General features: G+C 45.4%; 5 protein-coding genes across 5 annotated transcripts; 2 read left to right on the top strand and 3 right to left on the bottom strand.

The window, feature by feature from the left end:
* Nucleotides 1-924: 924 nt before the first annotated feature.
* LOC131283824 (probable actin-related protein 2/3 complex subunit 2) lies at nucleotides 925-5,138 on the bottom strand. The gene is made up of 7 exons (XM_058312798.1): nucleotides 4,767-5,138; nucleotides 2,802-2,895; nucleotides 2,113-2,408; nucleotides 1,609-1,829; nucleotides 1,434-1,525; nucleotides 1,186-1,295; nucleotides 925-1,102 (listed from the first exon to the last, which is right to left on the bottom strand). Exons 1-7 carry the CDS (start codon nucleotides 4,838-4,840, stop codon nucleotides 1,075-1,077), a joined length of 915 nt encoding a protein of 304 aa, XP_058168781.1. The 5' UTR covers nucleotides 4,841-5,138; the 3' UTR covers nucleotides 925-1,074.
* A 1,191-nt stretch (nucleotides 5,139-6,329) lies between these two features.
* Nucleotides 6,330-6,721, bottom strand: LOC131281535 (small ribosomal subunit protein bS21m). Its single transcript, XM_058310873.1, has 2 exons — nucleotides 6,538-6,721; nucleotides 6,330-6,472 (listed from the first exon to the last, which is right to left on the bottom strand). Exons 1-2 carry the CDS (start codon nucleotides 6,682-6,684, stop codon nucleotides 6,356-6,358), a joined length of 264 nt encoding a protein of 87 aa, XP_058166856.1. The 5' UTR covers nucleotides 6,685-6,721; the 3' UTR covers nucleotides 6,330-6,355.
* A 685-nt stretch (nucleotides 6,722-7,406) lies between these two features.
* On the top strand, nucleotides 7,407-8,605 carry LOC131281005 (40-kDa huntingtin-associated protein). The gene is made up of 2 exons (XM_058310258.1): nucleotides 7,407-7,554; nucleotides 7,616-8,605. Exons 1-2 carry the CDS (start codon nucleotides 7,478-7,480, stop codon nucleotides 8,460-8,462), a joined length of 924 nt encoding a protein of 307 aa, XP_058166241.1. The 5' UTR covers nucleotides 7,407-7,477; the 3' UTR covers nucleotides 8,463-8,605.
* Nucleotides 8,606-9,821: 1,216 nt separating this feature from the next.
* LOC131293032 (uncharacterized) lies at nucleotides 9,822-11,934 on the top strand. The gene is made up of 3 exons (XM_058321111.1): nucleotides 9,822-10,182; nucleotides 10,258-10,496; nucleotides 10,569-11,934. The coding sequence occupies exons 1-3, from the start codon at nucleotides 9,822-9,824 to the stop codon at nucleotides 11,841-11,843; spliced, it is 1,875 nt and encodes a 624-aa protein (XP_058177094.1). The 3' UTR covers nucleotides 11,844-11,934.
* A 661-nt stretch (nucleotides 11,935-12,595) lies between these two features.
* Nucleotides 12,596-20,969, bottom strand: LOC131282464 (uncharacterized). Its single transcript, XM_058311938.1, has 7 exons — nucleotides 20,901-20,969; nucleotides 19,662-20,606; nucleotides 18,515-19,586; nucleotides 17,510-18,432; nucleotides 17,282-17,443; nucleotides 16,924-17,202; nucleotides 12,596-13,428 (listed from the first exon to the last, which is right to left on the bottom strand). The coding sequence occupies exons 1-7, from the start codon at nucleotides 20,967-20,969 to the stop codon at nucleotides 12,874-12,876; spliced, it is 4,005 nt and encodes a 1,334-aa protein (XP_058167921.1). The 3' UTR covers nucleotides 12,596-12,873.
* Nucleotides 20,970-23,046: the final 2,077 nt, after the last annotated feature.

The following is a 23,046-nucleotide window of genomic DNA, read 5'->3' as shown; positions in this document are numbered from 1 at the left end:
CTACCCGATATTCTCCGTCTTTGCAAATGCGCAAAGTAGCGAGCTTTTACATGTTTTATTTAATCCTTCCTCTTTTATTTTTTGTGCGATGTTCCGCCCTCCTAGACCGCGCATAATTTTGTCTACAAAACATTCTCCAAGCAGCATATGAAGCTTCAATTTCCTATTCCCAGAAGGTGTTTCGTGATTTTAAGCACACGTTTTTTAAAACATATTCTATTCTTGTTGAATGATCTTAATTGTTGCACCCCTGTTTCGTGTGGCTTGAATTTTATTTTTCCAAGAGAACCATCATCCCTTCACGAGGCTTTGATGCTTTTCTTTGCTGTGTTTTCGTTCTTTTTTTGTATAAAATTTATTTTACTTAGCTTAATACTCTAACTGTTTTCTTATTTCTTTTCAAAACACTTTCCCTCGAACACCAGGGAGCGTTGCATTGAATGTTGATGATGTTTCTTCAATTGCCATTTTCTTCTTTCGTGTTTTTATATTTCCGTTAGCCACCCCATCCCAGGCTTCAACAGTAAATTTACGTTGGCAGCGCTTCGATTAAGAAATTCCGATCAATTCTAATGTTTTCTTGTACGGAGAGAATGGGTGTATTTTTTATACTAATTTTTACTATTAGATGTCAATGTGTATAGAGGCGTTATAGTGTAATTTGCTTTTATAAAGAATACTATTCTTTCCGTTTGTGATTATTTATCCGAACTACCGAACGGGGTTTTTGACTCTTGCCCAATGTAAGGGGGGTAGGATTAATTGCATTTTGTTGGCTTTTTTGCGATCTCCTGAGCATCCATGCGACTGATCTATCCATCGAAGGTTCATTCACTTCATACTGACTGACCGGATGGAGAGCTTGAGTCTAGTCTAGGGGTTTTAAATCACCAAATTCCTTCTACAACGCTTTTTAATATTTTATTTTTAAGGAACTGGAGGTGATTTTCGCTTCCAGATCCTTTACGGTATGCCGTTGTTGCATCATTGCCTTTGTTTTGTTCTCACACTTGTTTATTTATTTCGTTTGTATACTTACACATTTAACAACTAGACGTCCGACGAGTTACTGAATCATTCCTTTCTGATGAACGTTCGACCACTAAAAATAGAAATTAAAACCACAGATTTGCATAACTCAATCATTCAAATCGAATATGGCTGCAAATAAGGATTGATTCTTACGTGATTGTTTTCTTTTCCGTAATTTTTGGCTCCGGCCGAGCGCGATTGAGCACCTTTAAGAACTCCGAAGTCTTTGCTCGCATCCGGGAGTGAATGTATGCTTTCGAACACTGTACAAGAAAGCAAAGCATAAGAAAGAAGAAAAACATTCTCAGTCTCAATTGGCTTGGAAACAATAAACTACTTGTTTTGTGGGTCACCAAATAACCTCTACCATCCCGACCATCGCCCCCGGTCACAACACTCACCTTAATATGATAATGCAAATAATCACGGAACATGTGAATTAAATTGATCGTGTTGTCGCGCGTTTCTTTCGCTGTGTGCCTTGGGAAGAGAACTGCAAACGGATAGGAAAATTGGACATGAGCTTAAGAACGGTAGTTGCTTGACTTCTTCACGAGCTGCGAGCGGCACACTCACCGAACGTGACGTAACCAATGTTTTCGCCGACGCGGGCGCCCGTATTGGCCAGCTCCATCGGTGGTTCCCTGTGGGAAAATAATACTTGTGGTGCCGTATGCGACGCTCTTCGGCCCTCGCGTAATTCCTGCATGAACACTTTGCCTAACACTACGTCGTCCTCGTCACGAAATATCGTACTAAACACGACCGTCACACGGTCCGGTTTGGCTTCGACGTACCTGCGGGAGGACGAATGGGAGGTGTGCATTAATATTTCAGCTGCATTATTACGACTATAAACTCATCAATTATTTCATCGTTCATAACTTCGTTCATTTCATATTAATTAAAGATTCTTTTAATTTCCCCCATTACAACATAAACAAGGAAACAAGCAAGATCCTTACTATAATGGTCTTATAATTTTATAGCATGCAACATAATCCCCCCCTTGGCACGAAAGGACCAAGGGTGAAACGTTAGTTTGACAAACAGTTGTTCCCACCCACGCAAAATACTTACATCGTTTCATCGTTCCGATAGTTGATTACTGCTCGCTTCTGTCCTTCGCCTTCGCCTTCACCCTGGGTCTGAAAGTCGAAGTATTTCTCGAATACCGACGCGAAGCAGTTACGCTTCAGCAGGCCGATTTTTCGTACCGTATCTTCCCAGTTTTCCGGAATGTTTTCCAGATCGATCAACACCGACACATTGTAGCCATCCTCGGGCGACGTTAGCAGATCGCCGTACTCCCGCTTCAAAAGCTCATCGGCCCCATGCTCCTGCAATTGCTTGTAGAACTTCAGCGATATGCTTGTCTGAAAAGGATACCATACACCGTCGACGAAAAAAAAGTTATAACATGGAACAACCAACGTACAGCGTCGTGTACGGATGAAACAAGAAATGTGTGCATGTTGCTGGTTAGACTCGTTGTCCCTGAGGTAAGAAAATGGGACATAACGAATCAAGGGTGTGAGGTTGGCATCGTTCCTAGATCATCCGGTGTCTTCGTTGTCGATAAGCTTCGTACTGCTTGCTTCTTCTTTCTTCCAACGACATGAGTTGGTCCTTCCAGTGGCACCAATTGGATAATCGCATCGCGTATCGCAGAGCCTCATTTTCCGATCATTGCACAAATGGACCATTTCTGGATCCATTTTCGCCCTTCTGTTCTGGTTGCTTTCTTCCAAAATATCCGAGGTACGTACCCGCACTTTCGTTTTGTCACCGTTGACGTTGGAAATGTGAAATAACACCCCATCGAAGTCCGCCACGGTCACATCGATTGATTCCGCCTTAATCCTGCAATAAAAGGAAAGAAAACGCTAGATAAATGTATCGCAATGTAAGTAGCCGCTGATAAAATATAGTATGCCATGAAATCGATCAATATGAAGCATATTTTTAAAAAATCGGCTCAATTGCAAACAGTGGGACAACTGAAGGCAGACAACAGTAAGTATGAATCATCCTGATTTGTGGACAAAGAAAGTGAGTTTTCGAAATGCAACGAGGCATCTCTTTCGTATGGGAAAGTTTGAGACACGAAGTTCGAAGAATAAACATGACCAACAAACCGACAGAGAGGAAAGCATTGCAGTTGCGGTGCATATTTCTTGTATATCAGCAGTATCCGGCCATCGTTTCATGGCCGAGTTCCGATGACGACGCTCTGCCACCCTGAAGAAGAATGCATCCGGGCTATTGGTGCGCTGTAAATATGCATTGATGTTTTGCTTTTACGTTCCACTCCATATTCTTTCCTTTATTTCTTCTGATTTTTATTTTAAGCGTTAGGTCAGCAAAATATGGTCAGTCGAAAAATCAGCACCTTTTTGAGCACAAGTAAAAATTGGTTGGAGCAAATACATGATTTGGCAGGGTTAAGACTCATTTACTGAGATTGTAAAAATCCTATACGAAGTAAAGAATTGATGAGTATATTTTTAAATGACTTTTTATCCTGATTCTCATCAACAATTTTTGAAGAAGGTATCTAAAAGGGGATTTCTGTGGAATCAAGTGAATCGATTCCTATCGTATAGAAGGTACAGATAAGAGAGCTTTTTTATATCAAGTAAAGAGTAATGAAAGCATTTTGGTGAGACCACTTCATCGATAACGGATATTGCGAAGTTGCTCCACCATCATCTGTTGCAGATAAGACACACTTCGGTATATGAACAAACAGGTCCCAGGCATTCAAAGGAGAATCAAGACTTTCTTATACATTTCCATTTACGTTCAGGTAATTTCTATATTTGGATTTACGGGGGATGTTGCAAGAGAAAGCAGAGAAGGTGTAAACTTTGCACACCAGATTCCCGTTTGTATCTAAACATTGATTCGTGTAAACAGGAACAGATAGAATTGCAAAATAGGGATCATGTATCTGCGAAAATTTAGAGAATCTGAGAAAAGCTGTCCGATGTAAGTTTTGTACCCGTAATCGTGATACTCCTCACTGCACCCAAGACTCCGTCTTCCGGTGCACATACGGTCGGCTGTAAAAATCCGGGGGACCCAAAGAAGGAAACATTTACCAGATAAGCCATATCAGTCCTACGTTCACCAAACATACGCATGGGACGAGTGTACCACAGGGCCTCAGTGGGTTGTGTTTGTGTATGAAGTTAAGCGGTCGAAAATCGCACCGATAACACCGATAACAAACTCTGTTTCGGAGGCTTTTTTCCAATTCCTTCGAAGGGTGTTGGCCAGAGCATGTGTGTTAGGGGGTAGAAAAATGTGTCACATTATTTGCAAGATATAGCGTCAGGAACGACACGACATCCCGGCGGAAACTGATGGACGTGCTCCATATTTGTCTTGTATTATGTTCAGGACGATGCAATAATGTCACTAACATGGGGGTAGGTTTCCTTTTTGGGGAGCTGGAGTGAACGTGTTCCGATAGCGATGCCCCCCACCCGTTTCTTGGTGGTCGACCTACGGTTATACTTATTTGTTTAAATGCAATTTCCATACGGCCAAATGGGCCCCGGGTGCCAAACGGAACGTTTTGACGTTTATGCTTCTTAGGGGGGATGGTTTAGTGGTTGCGAAGGCAACCAAAGAAACGGGGCGAGGGCGACGGCAGTGGAATCACCGCAACAAGATGACGTGAGTGAGCGAATGATTCGTCTTGGACGCGAAGGCTTGCGATTACTCACCCTGCGAGTGCATTTTTAAACTTGACTCTTAGCGTTTCCTCCACGATCCGATTATTGATCTCCAGCAGAATCATTTTTGCTCATCCAAGGGGACCGGCGTTTTCCTCCTTGCACTATTTACTGCTTCGACCAGCAAACGGCGCTTAGTCGTATTGGGGATGCGTGTGGTAGAAATGTGTACGTCCGCCGTTTCTGAGTTGCGTTTTGGAATTGTTTCCTTCAACAGCAAGTCCGTGTCGTAGTTTTCGCCACTCCTTTTGCGATCTCACATTTGCCCAGGGTCACCAGCCCAGGGTTGCTCTTCACACTGCTGCAGGTTGTTTTCTTTCCGTTTTATTCCAATGCTACAGATGCTCGATGCACCACCAGGATCCTTATATTATGGGATATCAATTAAACCGAAAAAACACTTTTTGTGCGGCCACTGTCCGAACAGTAGGAAACACACCGTTGTATCTGCACTTTTAAAGCACACACATCCGCACATACACAAGTACGCGCTACAGATGCGATAAAAAAATTTCTTCTCCCAGTTTTTCCTTTCCACCCGGCAACTTGCTGAAGCAGGAGAATCGCTTAGCTGGCCAGAACGTGTGTGTCACCAACGCGTTGGCGGTGAATGGTAGATGCGGAGTACGAGTCAATCCGTTAATTAACACGCAGGAAACAAACTCCCAGGGAGAACGTTGCCCCAATGAACGGGATTCTTGTTCGTGCCGCGTTCACGATCCGCTGTACCAAATCCACCGAAAAATTCAACCGACCGACCAACGCGAACCACCGGAGCGAAGATGGTGTGCGTTGCGGAAAAGCGTTTTCTACTTTTCTTGCCCCCACGGTGGAAAAATCGCGCACGCAAACACTATCTTGCGGAACCCGGGACTGACACAGTTTTCGTTTCGACTGCTTCGGATTTCGTGCTTCTTGGCACAAGGGTGTTACATACTACAGGTAAAGTTTGACAGGGTGTCATTTTTTCGAAGATAACTTAAATATTATTTCACTGTACGAGAAAAACCCAGATCAAACGTTAACAACAAAAAGGATCATTCACAATAAAGGAAGTCCACGGGTCAACGAAATAATTTAGCATTAGAAACAATTTTAATATTGATTTTCATATCACCCTACCAAAACCATTGTCTTCAATTTTAACTTCCTGCTATGGTAAGACTTTCTGCTGAGAATGTAACGTATTTTAAAAACGTGCTGTACTATTTTGTTCAATCTGAACTTCCAAAGTATACAATTTTGGTTGGTAAAGTCCCGTCTTAATTTTCCGTATGTATAATGACAATTTTAGTATTTTCGAATATGTTCAATATTCTACCTCTGCTAAAGTTATAGATGCCTTGACCACACCTCTTTTCGAACTTCGTGTCATTTGATTGACAGTAGGTAACGAATGGTTTGATGGATCTATACTGCTTGATTGGTTGCTTACGTTACATTAGCTAAACGTGCAATAAATGTAATTCGATTTTTATGCTACACCATTTCTTCACCACCAGAAAACCCCAACAATTCCTTATTTCCTTTGTTTGTACAGAAGAGTTTTTGTATACTACATGAACATTTATTTTTCTACATTAATTGCATCCAGGGAACGGTTCGACGCGATTCTTCCTCAATACAAACTGAATTTTGCGGTTCATATCTTCGTTGTAAATCGATTTACAGCGCTCAAAGTTGATGCGTCGTCGGGTCTGTAAAAGAAAAGCAGATCTGCATTCAATACACGGCCATCATATGGGGATATCCTTGTCCTTACCTGGAACGGCTTTTCGTAGTAACGAGTGCGTCGGAATTGGTCGAAAATTTCCTCCTTTCCCAGAATACGATTCAGCACCCGGCAGGCCTCTTCAACATTGTTGTTTTGCACCAAGACTGTGCGTGCGATAAACTTTGCGTGCCGCATTTTGGGATTCTGCTGAACACTGCCTGCCGAATGGTGATGGCTGCGCCGGACAAGTGATTGCATAAATGAGAAGAGCACATTAAGTAGAAAGTACCCCAGGTACAACAACAAAACACTAGCCACGGAAATGTGCACTTTGGAAATGCACTTGGAAACACACAAAATACACGCTATGTTGTATACTTACATGTTTAATTTCAATATTTTCGCACGAGAACAAAACACTTTCGTAGAAACCAGCACGTTCTGGTCTCGCTGTTTTGTATGTTCTTCAGCTGACAGTCGTTTGTTTACATCATATCATTCCAGTGGTGCACAAATAATCCAGTTCTAGTTCGGTAGTGCATCAGAGCGGATGTTAGCAGTGCATAAGTTTCCTGAAAGGGTTAGCGGAAAAGTAAGGTTACGGCACGACCGCGTGGTGACGCCGAGCTGGAGCTCAGGTCAGACAAATCCTAGCTGCCGCACATCTCGTGCCGTTTGAGACAATCAAGCGGACCACGAGTTCTTGTGTCCTGACAACGGAAGGAATTATCCCTCCCGTGGACGGCGGGTGGACATATGGCTATTATAGCCGGTCCTAAAGGACGAGCCCCTTCATAGGAGTTCGGACAGAGTTGGTACGCCTCTGATTACGTGTAAGGGAACAAATTGTTCGACTTAGCGTAGGAGGATATACCCCGACTCGCATATCGAAAGAAGAAGAAGAAGTGCACAAATAATCAAAAGTGGCCCACTCCGGCTGAGTCAAGAGCCTTTTTCCAGGTCAATCGACATTTTTTGGAGCAGAAAAATGTCCAGCTCTGAGCTAATTCACCAGTATAAGACAACATGCAATAAGCTAAAGAAGATACAGCGCGTTTTAATCAAGTGAGTATAGTGGATGAAGCATAAACAAATCTTTTTTCCAATCAACCCAAACTCTTTGTAGACGATTCGGACCGAGCGTAGCGGAGGTAACGGAGGAATTTGCTTCGTTGGCCAACAGCTTCAACGAAGCGTTTCAACCGGAATATGCTGCCCTTTGCTACATCGGACAGAGTAAATGCGAGAAGCTGATCGGCAACGATTCCGGCGAGGTCGATGCTCTGCTCCGTGCGGCACGTCTCTTCCGTACGGCACACGATAAGCAAGCGCGTATGGAAACCCAAACCATTTCCCCAGAGTACCACGAAGGTGCCTTCCGGTGCTATACACAGGCCCTATCCCGACTGCCGGATAAATCCGTTATCGGGGCAGCAATCATTCGGGAGCTGAAGGAGATTTACCCGAACGTGGAACTTACGAGTGATTTCAGCTCTCCCTGCCATCGCATCTGGGATCTAGAACAGTCAGCCGAGGATAGTTTGACCGCGAAGGATTACGTCGGAGCGTTCGAGAAGCTGTCGGAAATTTATGATGATGTCGCAGAGCGAAAGTGTGGAACACTCTACCAGGATGTGGTGAACCGGATCGAGGTGTCACGGTTGTTGTTGCTGTGTCTATTACAGCTTCCACCATCGGTACGATACGATCATAAATTCATCGAACGATACTCAACGATCGGCGACGTTGGCCAGCAGCGCGCAACACAGACTAGTGTGGGAGAATCTGGTTACGGACAGCAGGCGACACTTCCACCTGATCTCGTATTCCTACTTCAATCCCTCGTGGTGTCCTGCCAGGCAAAGGATATCGAATCGTTGTTAGCAACTCGGGATGAACTATGCCAACGGTCAGATTTGAGTGCCTCCCAACAGGAGCTACTCAAAGAAGTGGTTACCAAGTACAGTAAATGATATTAGATGTGCCAGTGGGACGATCGGAGTCATTTTAGATGCTGAAGGTCTAGCTGTAAATAATAGAGTAAGAGAGTATACTTTACACTTGCCCACTGGGTAACCAATTCCACACTTTAACCAATGGTTTAACCAATATTAAATGTACAAAAAAAGGAATAGAGAAAACGATCTTTGCTTTCCTTTGGCAAGTTCTAAAGGAATTTGGCTTAAACTGAAAAAGTTCTTTTATTCTCCCAAAGTGTTTCCTCTCGATGGACATGCAAGCACACCATCATGATAAGTTTAAAATTTATATGTCCGAGGATTACATACTTCGCGTGTACTGCATTTACTGCAATATTTGTCGCATACCTAAATAAAAACTCCTAAATTATCAACAAATGATTTTATTTCCTAAACAAGCCATAACAACACATACATTTTGCGTACGTAAGTTATATGGCGCCAATTACGTTTAAAAAACCTTACCCATCTATGGTCTATGTTTCAAATTCGTTGGAATTTATGTACAATAAGATACCTTATTACATACATTTTAAAGATATTTGCACATTGGATTCCAGGCGTTCCCGTTAAACATAGACCACACCGTTAGCCCAAAACACCTTTTCCTTTTCCTACTGTCCTATAAGGTAATAAATCATTACCTACCCCAAAATTAGGGTAACTTTTCGCACGCTCGATACTCGGGTATACCTGGAGAAATTATTTTTATTTTTTTACTTCTATTTCCCTGATCCCTGCAGGCATTTTGCAGGGATGAATTCTTACAGGAAACTCACCGTTAAAATAAATCCCACCATAGAGATGCGCTGATTGTGTGTGTTTGTGGTGGATTCGTTAAGGCGCAAGGACTTCTAGGAAACGTTTGTCCAGTAGGGGAAACAATATAGGGAAGAATGCAGGTAAGCGTAAGGTACGATCGCATTTGATTTTCCCCCTTCACGTGCATGCAAGCGCACATACACGGTCGGCCGGCCGGGTGGTCGGCCTAGTAGTGTGCGTTAATTGTTTGCGGGAAACACATTAGAAAAGCACTGAGGGATTGGGAAAGGAAAACAGTCTTATTTTGATACGTGCCGGGATAACCGGGTTTGTGACGATCGCTCGAGTTGTGAGATTACGGTGTGATTCTTATTCGGTAGAGCAGAAGTGTCGATCATCCACTGGACTGCAATGGAGGAAATGCAATTGACACAGACGATGGAAGCAAGTTCTGCTAGTGCAGCAACGAACAATACGCTTTCTTTCGGGAACGGAATGCGAACCGTGTCATATTCAAACGCACCACCGAACACCGCGTCAACCTGCCCTGCCGGGGTGTCCCTGCAAAGGAATCGAACCTCCTCGCAGAGTATGAACGGTAGTGATAATGGCTGTGACAGCATGACATCCACGAGTCAGCCGGATGGAGCTGCAATGGAGCGGACTCGTTACAACACGCGCCAACAGGTTCCGGTAAAATCGAACGCCGGCGTTCCAACGACAAGATTGCCACGGGCAGCCACAACGCTGTGGGCGCTAATCGAGTGGGTGCGGCCTAACGGAAAGCGGAACATCTACACCGTGATTCCGTCGACGCAGATTGTCGAACGTGTGCCGGATGATGGCAACCGTGGCCATGATACGCCGAATGATTCAAATTATTACACGGGAAAATTCATCCACGTCCAATGTGGGGAACGTGAGCTGCCCGCCACGATCGTTATGGTTTCCGGTGAGTAAACGGTCTGTGTGTAGGTATCGAGTTTTCTTTAAAATATTTTTTTTTTAATCCTTTTATTCATTTTAGAGGACAAGAAATTCATCGACACAGAACTGCGGCAGCTACGAAATATGACTGCGCATACCACAAAAGCAATCCCGAAAATGCAACAAGCAGTAAGAGTACCGAACTTTGGCGTTGATCAGGATCAGACCCAAAAACAGCATTATAGCACGAAACAACCCAACGAAATGGATCGGGTAGCGCAGTTTCCGGAACGAAAACAAAGTGTTGCGATGCAATCGCACGTGGAAAGGCAGGAAACGGTAAGTAAATGAATGTTGCATATTTTACGGTCCCGACCTAACACATTTTATTTGTCCACTGTTGTTTGCTAGCTTCCAGCCATCAAGAGGTTTCGCACCGATTCTTCATCCAGCGTGGCGGATCGCGTTTCTATATCTCCGAGTTCGATCGAGAGGACTGCCGTCGGAACGGACACTAGGTCGGTAACGCCCGCGGAACGACTGATCACTCCACGAAGCGATCGAATGGCGCCCTCGCATCACGTTCTTCCGATGACGTTCGATCAGCAAACGCAAACGGTCGGTTTGGGCATCGCGGGGAGTGGCACGGAGGTGCAGCTGGATAAAATTCTATCGTACCTGGAAAGTGTGATGGCGGAGCAGAAAACTTCACGGATGGAGCGTGAATACGACCGGAAGCTGCTGCTCGATCTACACGAGAAGCTGATCGGACAGGAGACTCTGTTAAGGGGAATCGAAGAGAAGATCTCGGAGAAAGAAAACCGGCACACTGGGGAGGATAACACGCCGGGATATGTGGAAGAAGTAGAGCTGATTGACCGTTGCCCCATGGCGCAGGATATACATAGTGATGGGTTTATTGACACTTCGATGGTCCTGACGGATGCTAATGGTGACCACAACTGGATGCCCCCGGGGGACGTACGCAAGAAGAATGGAAATACCATACCGGAGGGCAACGATGAGCGCAACGGTTACGTCGTACTGGTATCCACGGAAACATCATCGTCGGACAGCGGAAAAATTAACAACCACAACGACGATGCGTCATCGTTACCCGCAGTCCCGCAAAAGTTTCCACCGACCGAAAATTCCCAAACGATTGATGAGCTAAAGAGTGAATGGGATGATACATCAGGCGACGACCAGAGTCTATTACCACCGGCGACTACGGACTCTTCCGACTCTCCGAAGGGGCAAAAAGGAATGGTGTCGATCGGTGCGCAAGGTACACGCATCAAGCAGGAAGCGCTGCAGATGATCAACTGGTCGAACTACAAAAGTGCCACACGGAAGCTGCTGATGGAAGTGTTCGGCCGGGAAAAGTTGGCAACGCACTCGCTTAGCGGACGACCATCGCCTGCGTTGCGCAGTAATACGGAAAAACCAATCAAGGATCGGCTGGAGGCAAATATGGTGGCGGACGTAATCGAGATCGTGACGAAGATGTGCAACGTAGATGAGTGTCTGATCCGCAATGTCATTACGGCCAAGTGTGCCGACGAGTGCCGGATGCGGAATCGACGGTCGAAAATGATGGAAACGGCGCTTCTTTCAGCTGCAAAAGTGGAGCAAACGGGTAATGTCCTTGCTGTTCTAGCTGGCAACAAAGAAAATATCCGCTAGCTAGACCATGGCAAACAAATGCAGGTTTAGTATATTTTAAGATACCTTACCTCATTTTTGTAATTTATTCTTCTTCAACAACGTTACCATGCTTACCAACATAAATGCCTGTGCCATACTCTCAAGACGTTTTCCGGCTGAACGAAAAACAATTTTTTTGATGTTCTTTTTCGGATTAATAAAAAAAAGAATCTATTTTTTTCAATATGTTTGTGTTTGCTTTCTTCAGTTGCTTTGTTTTTGTAACATAAATCCACAGTTTATGTTCGCATTGTTTTGTTTGTTTTCCATAGTTCTTCACTACTTTCCTTTTTTTTTTTTTGTTAACGAACAATTATTTGCCAACTCCATGCTACCACACGATGATCGCTATATAGAAAACAAAATGTCGTTGTAGAAGAAAAACCAAAACTATCGTCCGTTAAGTGTGGGCGTGTTTGTGTGTGTACGAATCTGGCCAGTACGTGAATGCCACTCTTAGTAACTATAGAAATGATCACCCTCTTTCGCAAGACCTATACGATCGCGGATCCTTACTTCGATTGGACACATTTTGCAGTGTCGCTGGTTTTCACAATGTTTTTTATTTACTTAACCTAACAAACCCACAGAAAAAAAATCTCATCCTAATCGGGGATCTCAAATCGGCACACGTTTCGTTTCGATATTGAGAGAAGGATAAAGTACGGCTGTTTATGGACTTAATTTTAGCAACTCCCAACGAAGGTGCTCGATGGAGTTTGCTATGATAAGATACGAGTAAAGAAAAGAATAAACTATGGTGGCTTTGATCAGAAGTAGCAGAAAAACCGATTAACAGTACGTAAATTTGCGCGGTGTAAGTGATATGGAGCCGGGGCAGTAAAGAGACAATTGAAGCTAACCATACATTTACAAAGCATAGTAGAAAAGAAGGCGAAGAAAATATTAACAAATAGAGTTTCCCAGCCGAGGGAAATATCGCGCGCTGATTCTACGAACGTGCTGCTCCACACACTTTAAAGTACTTGAGAGCATCTTTGTATTTCTTTTACTCCTGCACAATAATTGTGTTCTCCGTATCACCACCCCCACATTCTTGCTGCTTTAACAGCAGCGCGTCGTCAAGGATAAGTTTAATTTTGTCCCCCAGTCGAATGCTGTCCCCATCGTCCGTCGTCGAACTCAAGCGTGGCGTTTGCGACGTGACATCGTCGACTGTGGCCGTCACCATTGGTTCACTGGCGGCGGGCAGCGGCGGCACGTCCGTATCGGCGCCATGCAGCACCGGTACCGGAACCTCGATCGTTTGCGTCGTGAGTAGGTTGTCGCTGCCCGGTGGATAAATGGCACGAATAACAATGGGCTGCGGGGTGACCACGAGGATGTCGTTGTCGTCATTTGTCGCTGTGTCTGTGTGGCTGGCCACCTTGCGACGGGGAGTGTCCTCCGGTAGCTGATCGATCGACTCCTGCGACTGGTAGACGGAGGACGACTCCTGGGACGGCATCTCGGACAGGCTCGTTTGCTGGTCCGTGTGGATGCCGCTGTCCTGCGAACCGTTTTCGCTGTTTGTACTTTCCGTCCCCGGCTTATTGTTGCAGTCCTGCGGTTGTGCGCGTAAAGAGGCAAAAAACAAAGGTAAAAACAATAAACAACGTTTAGTGAGCCAGTCGTTAACGATCGTCCAGGGATGGGGTGGTCCCTCCTAGGGAACGGAACGGGTTGCGGTTAGTTGGGGGCTGACAGTTAGCAACGGCTTTAAATGGCATAAAATTACACACAACGACGAGACAATTGGCATTAGAAGGCTTTACTTATACATGTATATCATTTAATGGATGATTACAAGTTCTCTAATAATTTAGATTTAGGCGTGGGTAATAGAGAGAATGCGAGGGTGAGGCACTAAATGTTTTCCACTAGCAACACCACCACTCAGAATAGAGACACAACTTTAAAACGGATGAAGTTGATGATCAATAGATGCCTTGTTGGAATGAAGATGATAAGGATGAAGTGATAATTTGTTGAAGAATGCTAATAAGCTGGAAGAAAGATAGAAGAATCAATGAGCGAGAACAATGTATAGACACTTCAGCAGCTACTAGGAGAATTTACGGAACGAGCTAGTAGAAAGTTACTTTTCATCATTTCAACTACGATTTGGGGATTGTATTTGAGAAAGCATGTTTTGTAACTCCGAGTAGAAGAATAAGATAGAAAGGAGGAAAGATTATTTATCACCGCAACACCCACTACGGATTTGGAACAGAGATATACTATTGGGGGGGCCTATAGCTATCAACCTATGGCTATTGGCTACGGAAAAAGAGGTTTGTAGATTCGTTTATTCGTCTATTACGCTAGGATTGATGCACTATTTGTGAACACCGTTAACATTTTTGAACGTTTTCGAACGATAACCAGAGAACGAAGAAAATGTAACATCAAACATAAAACAATTTAAGAAATGAAATAAACACTACGGTCACAATTCGGGACGGATTTAATCCACCATTTGTTTGAAGAAATTATTAATTGTGCTTACTTGAAACTACAAGACAAAGATTACCTTTTGGGAGATTGTTTGGCGAGGAAGAAATTGATTGAAGGACTCTCAGGGAATTGTGGACAGGAGAGAAGCGTTTGTATTTTGGACACAATGACTTCACAAGGAGTAGGTCTTATAGGCACGGTGCTTTCACCGCTTGCTGGCTGCTGGGTAGGGTGGTTGGTGAAGGAAAGAGAATAGGAAGCAGGGAGTTCTGTGGTTGGCAACAATGCTAGTAATAGGCGACACCCCAAATATTATTACCACCATTATTGATCGTTTCGATGATATCTTCAATTGCCTAAGAAGGTGGATTTTAAAGAAGCGTTGTGAAAGAAAAGAAGAAATATAGCTTATCAAACGGATCGCACATGGGACTCATTTGGAAGTGAAGTTCGTGAACGACTAATGTCCAGTGTTGGGTTGGATAATTGTCTTTACAAATGGGGAAAAACAAGGATAATGAATACTTAAATCTATTTTAATGTAGTAAGAAATGCCTATCATGTTCAAGAAATTGTTCTACTTAACTTGAAAATCGTTAAACTAGCATTAAGGAACCAAACGAACGAGATTTACTATGTTGCTGTTGCAAGTGTAATTACTGCTGCTTTTAAAAATCTTCTAGCATAATTTTGTAAAACCTAATTGAACGACATACTTCTCTAAGAAAAATCCCGTACAAAATTTAATTTCGTACCTATGAATTTCTATCGATACGGCAAGGTTTAGAACACTTTAAAACATTACCAACCCTATGAACTGAGCAACTCCAAACATAAAAGCATGTCGGTTACGGTTACAAGTCGGGTGTCTAAGTATAATTAAAGCAGGTCCGATTTCAATCGAAAAATAGATTAAACATTGTACTAATATTCCCTCGTATGATGGGAGATTTAAAAAAGAATGGGTGTAGAAAAAACTTATCCATTTTTTTAAATAAACCAAACCATAATTAAAATTCAATCAACTTAAAATGAAAAAAAAAAATTAAATTAAAGTGATAGAAAAAATTAAAAAATTATCTCCTGCCATTAAACAAACAGATTATTAAACCGAGAACCTTTTTCGTATCGTACGTTGAATTGTACAAAAACCGTATAAAATATCAAAAGAAATGAAAAAGAAAAGAGGAAAATTTGTACATAATCGAATCAACCGAACGCTTTCTTAAAAAAACCCAAAATGCCAACGAACGAAAAAGTCAAAACTAACGCAGAAAAAGTTGGTGTCACACTTACGACCCTGTATCGTTCGACAACGCCAGTACGCAGCTCGGAACGCTGACCAAATGTCCTGTGTGTTCATAATTTTGCATGGGAGGAGGATTCGACGGTCGATCGGAATCGCGGATTCAAACGTGTTCAGTAAACATTATTTCCCGGCAAAGGTTTGTGGGGGTTTAGTCAAGTATTGAATTCCAAATCGTTTGGTTTGGTGACCGTTCGGAAACGGGCCAGTTTACGGTTAGGAACGGTAGGTGGTGGAGGAGTGGTACACGTCACACACCCAAGGAGTGTTTTAATGCGGCATGGGGTATATTCTCGCACATAAGAACACCACCGCGTGTACGAGAATGAAGCGAAGAGAGACCCCGAGAAACCGAAAGAATTATGATTAGAGAAAGAGAAAAGTTTAGTAAAGCGGTTGAGTAATTAATTTTGTTGTAGATTTCCAAACCAAACGGTTGTGTGTGGTGTCTGTTTAAGGTAGTAGAGTGCGGAATGAGTAGGCGTTGTAATAGCAGGTAAGTAGTTGTTTTGTCGTGTGTCTTCTGTTGTTTGCGGTATGTACATACGATGCCCGTGAAGATTTAAGAGTAACAAGATAAACAGTATCGAAACAGTAATATTAAATGTGAAGTAATTATAGGAGATAAAAGATAGCAAGAAAATCCGAAAGTCTAGGAACAAAGATCATAAATAGAGCAAGAAAGTGAGATAGAAGGGAAAAAGAGGAACTGAACTGTATATTGAAAAATCTGTTTCTGTACAAAATGAACAGGAGTAATCGAATCGAATGTATGATAGTTTATTTCACCCCAGCTATGAACTGTAGTGTTTAAATGGTCGCTTTCTAGCAATTAGAGGATACTGCTTAGCGACCAAAAGAAAAAAAAACGCTATACATGGGAAACTGTGGCGCGTGTTAGTGAATGTCACAAGTGCCGGAGTTTTCAGTGCTTGTGCTGCTTCTAGTTGCAGATAATGAGCTGGTTAATGTTGTTTGTGCTTTTATTTGTGTGTTACACAAGTTTGATCGTACAACTTCAAACGGATACTTGGAGCGCAATCGAACCGCAGCTATCATGTGGTGTGGTGCGTTTTGTGGACATTGTTTGGATGTGTGTATGTACTGATATAACTATAGATTTGTATGTTTGTACAACCTCAAGATGGTATCTGAATTATGTGATGCCAGATTGGATATTTTGGAACGGAAATTTTAATTATGATTTTCATCTACTTTCCCATTCAGATACTTTCTTGCGAGGGGTGGGAGGAGCATGAAGCTTTCATTAGGACAATTTATCCTCACGATATTTACCTTTTTCAGCGTACTGGGAGGGACCTGTAGGTGCACCTTACGCTCACAAAGGGAGCGTAGCAGTGCGATTCCTTCCGAGCGGTTGTGACTGAAACGGTGCTCCCATGCATCCAGCAGCCGGTTGTAGTACCGTGGATGTTCGGTATAGCCGATGTACCGGTGGCTATTGGGAGCGGGCAAAATCCTTTCCAGTGGGGCACTACGAGAAAGTTCGTCCTCGGTTAGCAGTAAACAGCGCACGTCATCGGGCGTCAGTTCCTCCAGAATGGTGCTGAGATACTGGAAAGGTGTGAGGGTGGGATGAAAAACATAATTTTTTAACCCCTTCCGTAAACTCTTTGGCAGATTCGAGTCTTACATCTTCCCGTGCCATGTCTTTTTGGATGAATTGTGTGTGTTTCAGTCGTTCCACCTTCGAAAGGCCGGTAGTGTAGATGCGCTTATCGAAGCAAAGCGGCCCCTCGAGACCCTGCTCTCTTAGTATTTCTTTCTGCTCCGCCATTGGTATTCTGGGAGGAATCTGCAAAGGACAATGGCTTAAGTCATACTATTTATCACAACAACAAGAACAAAATTAAGAGCTTACCTGATACATGACCGTATTTAGCAACGCCTTGACCAATGGTCCCTTGACACGCAGATCCAGCGACGAGGCCGAATGAAGGGAGGGTGAAATGTTTACCTCAAGTAACCACGGGACGAGCTCCGAGTCGAGCAGCACGTCAATGCCAAACAGCTCGTAGCAGTTGTACTTGCTGCCGACGTTCACCTTCGACATAGCGTGGATGGGACCCTCGCCGGCCAGGACCGTGCGAAGGACTAGATTGCGCAGAGCGCTCCACAGCCGATCGACGTTGATGCCCTGCTCGGTGAAGTACGACCAGAGCGACTTGACGGTCCACTTGTGGCCCTGGCACGCGTCCGCATCCTCGTTCTGGCTGTAGTTGTTTGACAGCTTGTTAATACTGTAGTTCGTTAAATGCATGTACCGATCGTTGAGGGTCTCCGACTTTTCGCTGTACTTCACCGAAGCGAACCGGGCCAACCCGTCCGTGTGCATGTACACCCGCAGCGGGTTCATCGATGTCACGAGTACGTACAGGCGCAGGTCGAACTTGCTGCCATTGATCAGCAGCGGCCGCTCGATGTACCGCTGCACGATCAGTGGCTTCCGCTTGGGGATCTGAGACCACCGGTTAACCACCTTGATGCCGGTGCCACGGGCTGACGCCGGCGGTTTGATGATCCACTTGCAGTTGCGCTGATTGTAACGGGGCCACAGCTGGCGCAGCATCTTCAGGTCCTGCGGGATGATGTAGGTACGGGGCATGAAACCGAACTCTTTCTTGCCGTGGCGGTTCATCTGCGTTTGCAGATTGCGCCACACGCGATCCTTCCGGCCGATTTGGAAGCTGCCTGGCAGGTGGTTGAACTTTTGATACGGCCGTAGCGTCTTGAAGCAGGTGCTTTTCATGTGCTTTCCCCAAATGCCGACCCAATCGTTTGTTTCTGAAAGTCGGAAAGGTCGAGATTGTGTGTAATAATCATCAAACGAAATAGTACGAAATTGCATGACTGAATTTCTACTTACTCTTTAGCAAACGGAACCCACTGTTGATAAGCACCTTGCGCACGACGATCGGAGTGATCAGTGTAAGCTTCCACTTCAACACCTTATGAATGGACGGTGGCATCGGTGGCCCTTTTTCGTCGTGCTCCGCAAACGTTAGATAAGGCGGAACGTAAGGAAACAGACTGGGAGCCAGTGGTCCCTCCGGGGCGTACCCACCAACGATGCCACCGATGGAAGTGGCAACAGGGGTCGCTTTTCCACCCGCCAGCGAAGGTGACGGTGAACCGGATTGCGATTTTGCCTTCTGGTACGCGGCCGCCAGGTACGAGCGATAGTTGTCCTCGGAATCGGTCAATGAATCGTCCAGCACCTCGTCGCCGCAGTTGGCGATCTCGTCATCCAGATCGTCATCCTCCCCATTACACTCATCGTCCAGATCGTCGTCATCGTCGTCGCCGGCATCGGACTGATCGATCGTTTCCGCGTCGAGGTCTTGCGTGTGGACCGACTCACCGCCACTGGTACCGATCGACACGCCCGACGGCGTCGGTGAGGTACTACCATTGGGATGATGCAGTGCGCCAATGATGGCCGTCGTGGTTGCCGCCGTCGTTCCCTTTTGACTCGGTTGCGGAGAGGCCGATTTACGCCGCGCTTCGGAGGTGGTCGATAGCACCGGTGTACCGACGATGCCGGTACTGGTCAGTGTACTAGCTAGTTTCGGTTTTAACCGACTCGATGCGAGCCGGTTAGCGCGCACGGCCAACTTGGTCGAACGGAGCTGTCCGCCGCCGACCGCACCGGATAAGGCTTTTGAGGATTTGGTGCTGCGTGCGGCGGTTGTGGTCGTCGTGCGGCCCGACAGATGGTGATCGTGGCTAACGTCCATGTCTTCCGCTGCGTTGGCCATTTTCGATGGTGGTGAGTCTTTTTGGCAAGTGGCAGCTAATAGCGAGGTTGAGGAAAGCGTCGCCTGCGAGGAGGAACTGCCGTAATCGCTAAATCCATCCTCTCCGCCGGTTATCATCGCGAGAGATTCATCAGCTTCCAGTGTGGGTGAAATTGTATCACGAGTTCTTTTAAGTGTATTCTACAAAAAAAAAACCAAAAGAACGAAACAATAAGCAATAATTTCTTAAATAAATCTGTCTTTATCGATACTCACGTCTCGATTAAACCGATCGCGCTGTCCCGCCATGCTTGTTCGCTGTCCGGTCAGCAGACTACTGCTCCCGCTGGCAGTAGCAGCACTAACGTAGCTGGTGTGGGCACTGTGGTAAAGAAACTCCTGCGGTTCCGATTCGCTGCGGGCGCGCAGCTTTCTTCCGCTGCGCTCGAGAATGGTAGCCCGGGTGGCAAAGTTCGCCTCCAGGTTGCGCGCAAAGCGTGACTCCAGCTGCCATTCGTTTGGCACATAGTACCCCCCATTCCGACGGTCCTTCCGGAACCCATCCAGCTCGCTCATGTACACGTCCTTCGCGTTCACACCCCCGTGGTTGGCAGCACCATAATTCTGATTGAAGTGGTTCTGCGCGACATTCTCCTTCGCCACCAGCAGGCCGGCACCGGAGGCAGCGTTCGATCCGATCGTTGGCAGTAGTTCATGGCTCGCTAGTGGCAGTGTGGGTACTTTACGAGGTTGCTGCTGCTGCTGCTGCAAGGAAAACGATTCGATGCATAAACCACCGGCGGCCGTCGCCGAGGCAGGATGATCATGGAGGGCGGTACTGCCACCGCCGACACCGGGGAACAGCTTATGCTTATGGTGCTGCTGCTGCTGCTGCTGCGAGTGATGGGGAAGCATCTTTTTCGCTTTACTACTACTACTACTACTACCGGTTCCCTGCTGCTCCACCACACCGCTACCGTACAGGAGGGGAGCCATTGGAAGACTTTCGCTGCGGCACCTCCGGCGTAACGGTGGCGCACCGTTCGTTCCACCGGCCGGAAACTGCTGCTGCTTTAGGGCTTGCAGGCGCGTGCCCGGATTCCCACTACCGTAACCGCCGCCACCGACGGCGGAAGTTTGCTGCTGTGACGACGACGACGACGTTGGGGTTGGCGATCCGTTTTGTTTGAAGTCCATTATGGTGGCAAATTTGGTCGTTATCTGAAAGGGAAGAGCGGAGGAAAGCGATGAAACAAAGGATAAGCGCCCGCGGTGCGGTAACTATAACGTTGGTCGTTAATTTTTCGCCTCCCACTGGGTCAACTCGATCCGTTCGTTTTGCCAATCAACGGAGCATGAACGTAACGGAATAAGAAATACAAATAACTAAAAGCCTCTAAACACCGTACATGTTCGGTAGGTTTTTTACTTTGCGAATTTTACCAAAAATTTTTCACCAGTAAAATCTAATGGTGCAAGTTTTTCGTGAAGAGCAAAAAAAAACATTCATATTACACTTTGCAGCAACCATCCGCAGCACGAGTACAGCAGCGTGACGAGTATTTTAAGAATGCTATCGCCCATACTGTTCCCGTGCAAAACTTCGGCCCGTTTCCGTGCCGGCCAGTTCAAGACGTGCACTGCGACTGACTAATCCCAGCAGCCGCCTCACTACCGATGCTGCTGGTGGTGGTGGTGGTGATGGTGGAGGTGGTCTATCTGCCCTCACTGTGCGCCGTGGAAATTTGACCTCGCATGCACACACTTCCGCGCGCGCGGATTCGTAATCGACACTTCGTGTCGCAGGTGTATGAACGGATGTGATGTACGACGTAAAACCATGCGGTCGCGAGTCGTTGTTGCGCGATTACTACTGCTCTCCTAGAGGACCGGTCCACTTGACGCGCAGTTGCTCTCCTGCCTGACGTACTTGGCGCCGCGGAGGATGATTGCAAACTCTTGGGAATTTTTTAAAAATATTTATATTCCTATTCCAATGGAGCTTTGGTGGCGATCCATACCGGCTGTTCTGGTGGCTCGATTGTAAGATTATTTCGCACCTTTCACATCAACCAACACAACAACACACGACGACGTAAGAAATGATGTGCACGGATTGGAGCAACCAACACGCGGTACGAGTTTAGCCGGTCGCGGTTCTCGAAAACGTCACGTTCCGGTTACAAACGGCTTCCGATGGCCACGAGGAGGAGGATGCTTCACCATGATAATAGGGGGGGATGTGTCAAATGGTGCGTGTATTTACTACGATTTTTAAGAATGTTGCCGTTAGAAGAGCAATGCCTGAGAGGACCGGATGCTCACGTAAAGTGTTTTTGTGGCCGATTCGATGAGATCGAGTACATCGAGTCGGAAAGGGGAGCAGAGCAACAATAACGCAAGCGCGCAAGCCGAACAGACTTTTCTCTTTGCATGGCGTAATGGAGGAAGAAGGAACCACGGAAATGTAACGTCTTGACGGGTTAACAACGCAGTTAGCATAGGTAAAAGCGGTACAGCATACGGTGGAGAATAGGTATGCTTTGAACTACGTCGTCACCTTAAAAGGGGCTGCACGCGAGAGGCACGAAAAGCCTTACTTCTGCCTGCTGTTCTCTCCTGTGGCTTCGTCGAATAATAACAACAACATACTCACGGTCAAAAAAACCGCGACACGCGGCCATACGGTCAGCCGCTTTAGCGGTTTGTGTGTTGCTTATCTCCGATCCCCCACACCGGTTCTGGATGGTGGCGGAGCAGCGGACTGACACACACACACACTCCTTAAACGGGTTGTTTACGCCACCATCCCGATGAACTCGGAGTTGGAGCGTGCGTGGCGTACCGCGCGGTTTTGCCCCGAACGTGGTCACTCACTCTCCAAGTGATCTCCAATCGCGGTCTCCGATGCGCAATCTACCGTGTTTTTAAGCCTTTCCGCGTCGTGAGTCGCGGTCGGGGAGCAACGATGGAATCTCTGGCGGACCGCGTGTTTAGTGTCTGCTCTAATTGACAGCCACAGACTCCCGCCGACCAAGTGACGCATCACCCCCTCTTCCCATGGACGTACAAACCGCGTGGTTATATGCTTAATGAACGGGCAGACAAAACGTTAAATTCCGATCCAATGTTGTATCCTTGTTTTAGAATAATTTTTATAACAAATTGTTTGCTTTCTTAAGTGTATATACTTCTAATATATTCAGATCAAACATAGCACAAATGAAATAGGTAGGAAATGCCTGAAAATTTTGATGTTCAACAAGATGATGCCGTGATCCACAATAATTAAGGTATCCGAAAAATAGTTCTTACGGCAAAAAAAAACTTTTTCGGATTAGACAGAACGGAATTCTCACCCAATTTTCATATAGAATCTATATAGAATCCAGGCCAGATTATGTTACTCTGGATATTCAGTTTGAAAGTGACCATCAGAGAAGAATGGTGAAAGAGACTCTTGGTCATGCTCCAAAACCTGGAAAACTCAATGCCGAATATATTAAAAAAAACACTTCCAAAAAATATTATGAAATATATGATTCTGAGATAGGCACTTTTCAATCAATTTATATTAAATATTTTCCTCCTAAATGGATGATTCATTTTTCCTACTTCCCTCTTCCCGCCGAACGCAGTTGAGCCAATTTATTGACACCAT

This window comes from Anopheles ziemanni, chromosome 2 (assembly GCF_943734765.1).
Source record: "Anopheles ziemanni chromosome 2, idAnoZiCoDA_A2_x.2, whole genome shotgun sequence".
NCBI classification, from domain to species: domain Eukaryota; kingdom Metazoa; phylum Arthropoda; class Insecta; order Diptera; family Culicidae; genus Anopheles; species Anopheles ziemanni.
The sequence above is the reverse complement of the archived record's forward strand: the minus strand, read 5'-3'. Positions and strand labels throughout refer to the sequence as shown.

Excerpts from the sequence above, each read along its gene's own strand:
- LOC131282464 (XM_058311938.1), bottom strand. The coding sequence starts at position 20,969 with ATGGGCGATAGCATTCTTAAAATACTCGTCACGCTGCTGTACTCGTGC. Across the intron at positions 20,607-20,900 it reads GCGGATGGTTGCTGCAAAGT|ATAACGACCAAATTTGCCAC; the intron begins GTAATATGAATG and ends CTTCCCTTTCAG. Across the intron at positions 18,433-18,514 it reads TGGGTTCCGTTTGCTAAAGA|AAACAAACGATTGGGTCGGC; the intron begins GTAAGTAGAAAT and ends TCCGACTTTCAG.
- LOC131283824 (XM_058312798.1), bottom strand. The coding sequence starts at position 4,840 with ATGATTCTGCTGGAGATCAATAATCGGATCGTGGAGGAAACGCTAAGA. Across the intron at positions 2,409-2,801 it reads GTGACAAAACGAAAGTGCGG|ACAAGCATATCGCTGAAGTT; the intron begins GTACGTACCTCG and ends TATCCTTTTCAG. Across the intron at positions 1,830-2,112 it reads TATCGGAACGATGAAACGAT|GTACGTCGAAGCCAAACCGG; the intron begins GTAAGTATTTTG and ends GTCCTCCCGCAG.
- LOC131281005 (XM_058310258.1), top strand. The coding sequence starts at position 7,478 with ATGTCCAGCTCTGAGCTAATTCACCAGTATAAGACAACATGCAATAAG. Across the intron at positions 7,555-7,615 it reads ATACAGCGCGTTTTAATCAA|ACGATTCGGACCGAGCGTAG; the intron begins GTGAGTATAGTG and ends AACTCTTTGTAG.
- LOC131281535 (XM_058310873.1), bottom strand. The coding sequence starts at position 6,684 with ATGCGGCACGCAAAGTTTATCGCACGCACAGTCTTGGTGCAAAACAAC. Across the intron at positions 6,473-6,537 it reads ACTACGAAAAGCCGTTCCAG|ACCCGACGACGCATCAACTT; the intron begins GTAAGGACAAGG and ends TTTCTTTTACAG.
- LOC131293032 (XM_058321111.1), top strand. The coding sequence starts at position 9,822 with ATGAACGGTAGTGATAATGGCTGTGACAGCATGACATCCACGAGTCAG. Across the intron at positions 10,183-10,257 it reads CACGATCGTTATGGTTTCCG|AGGACAAGAAATTCATCGAC; the intron begins GTGAGTAAACGG and ends TATTCATTTTAG. Across the intron at positions 10,497-10,568 it reads ACGTGGAAAGGCAGGAAACG|CTTCCAGCCATCAAGAGGTT; the intron begins GTAAGTAAATGA and ends GTTGTTTGCTAG.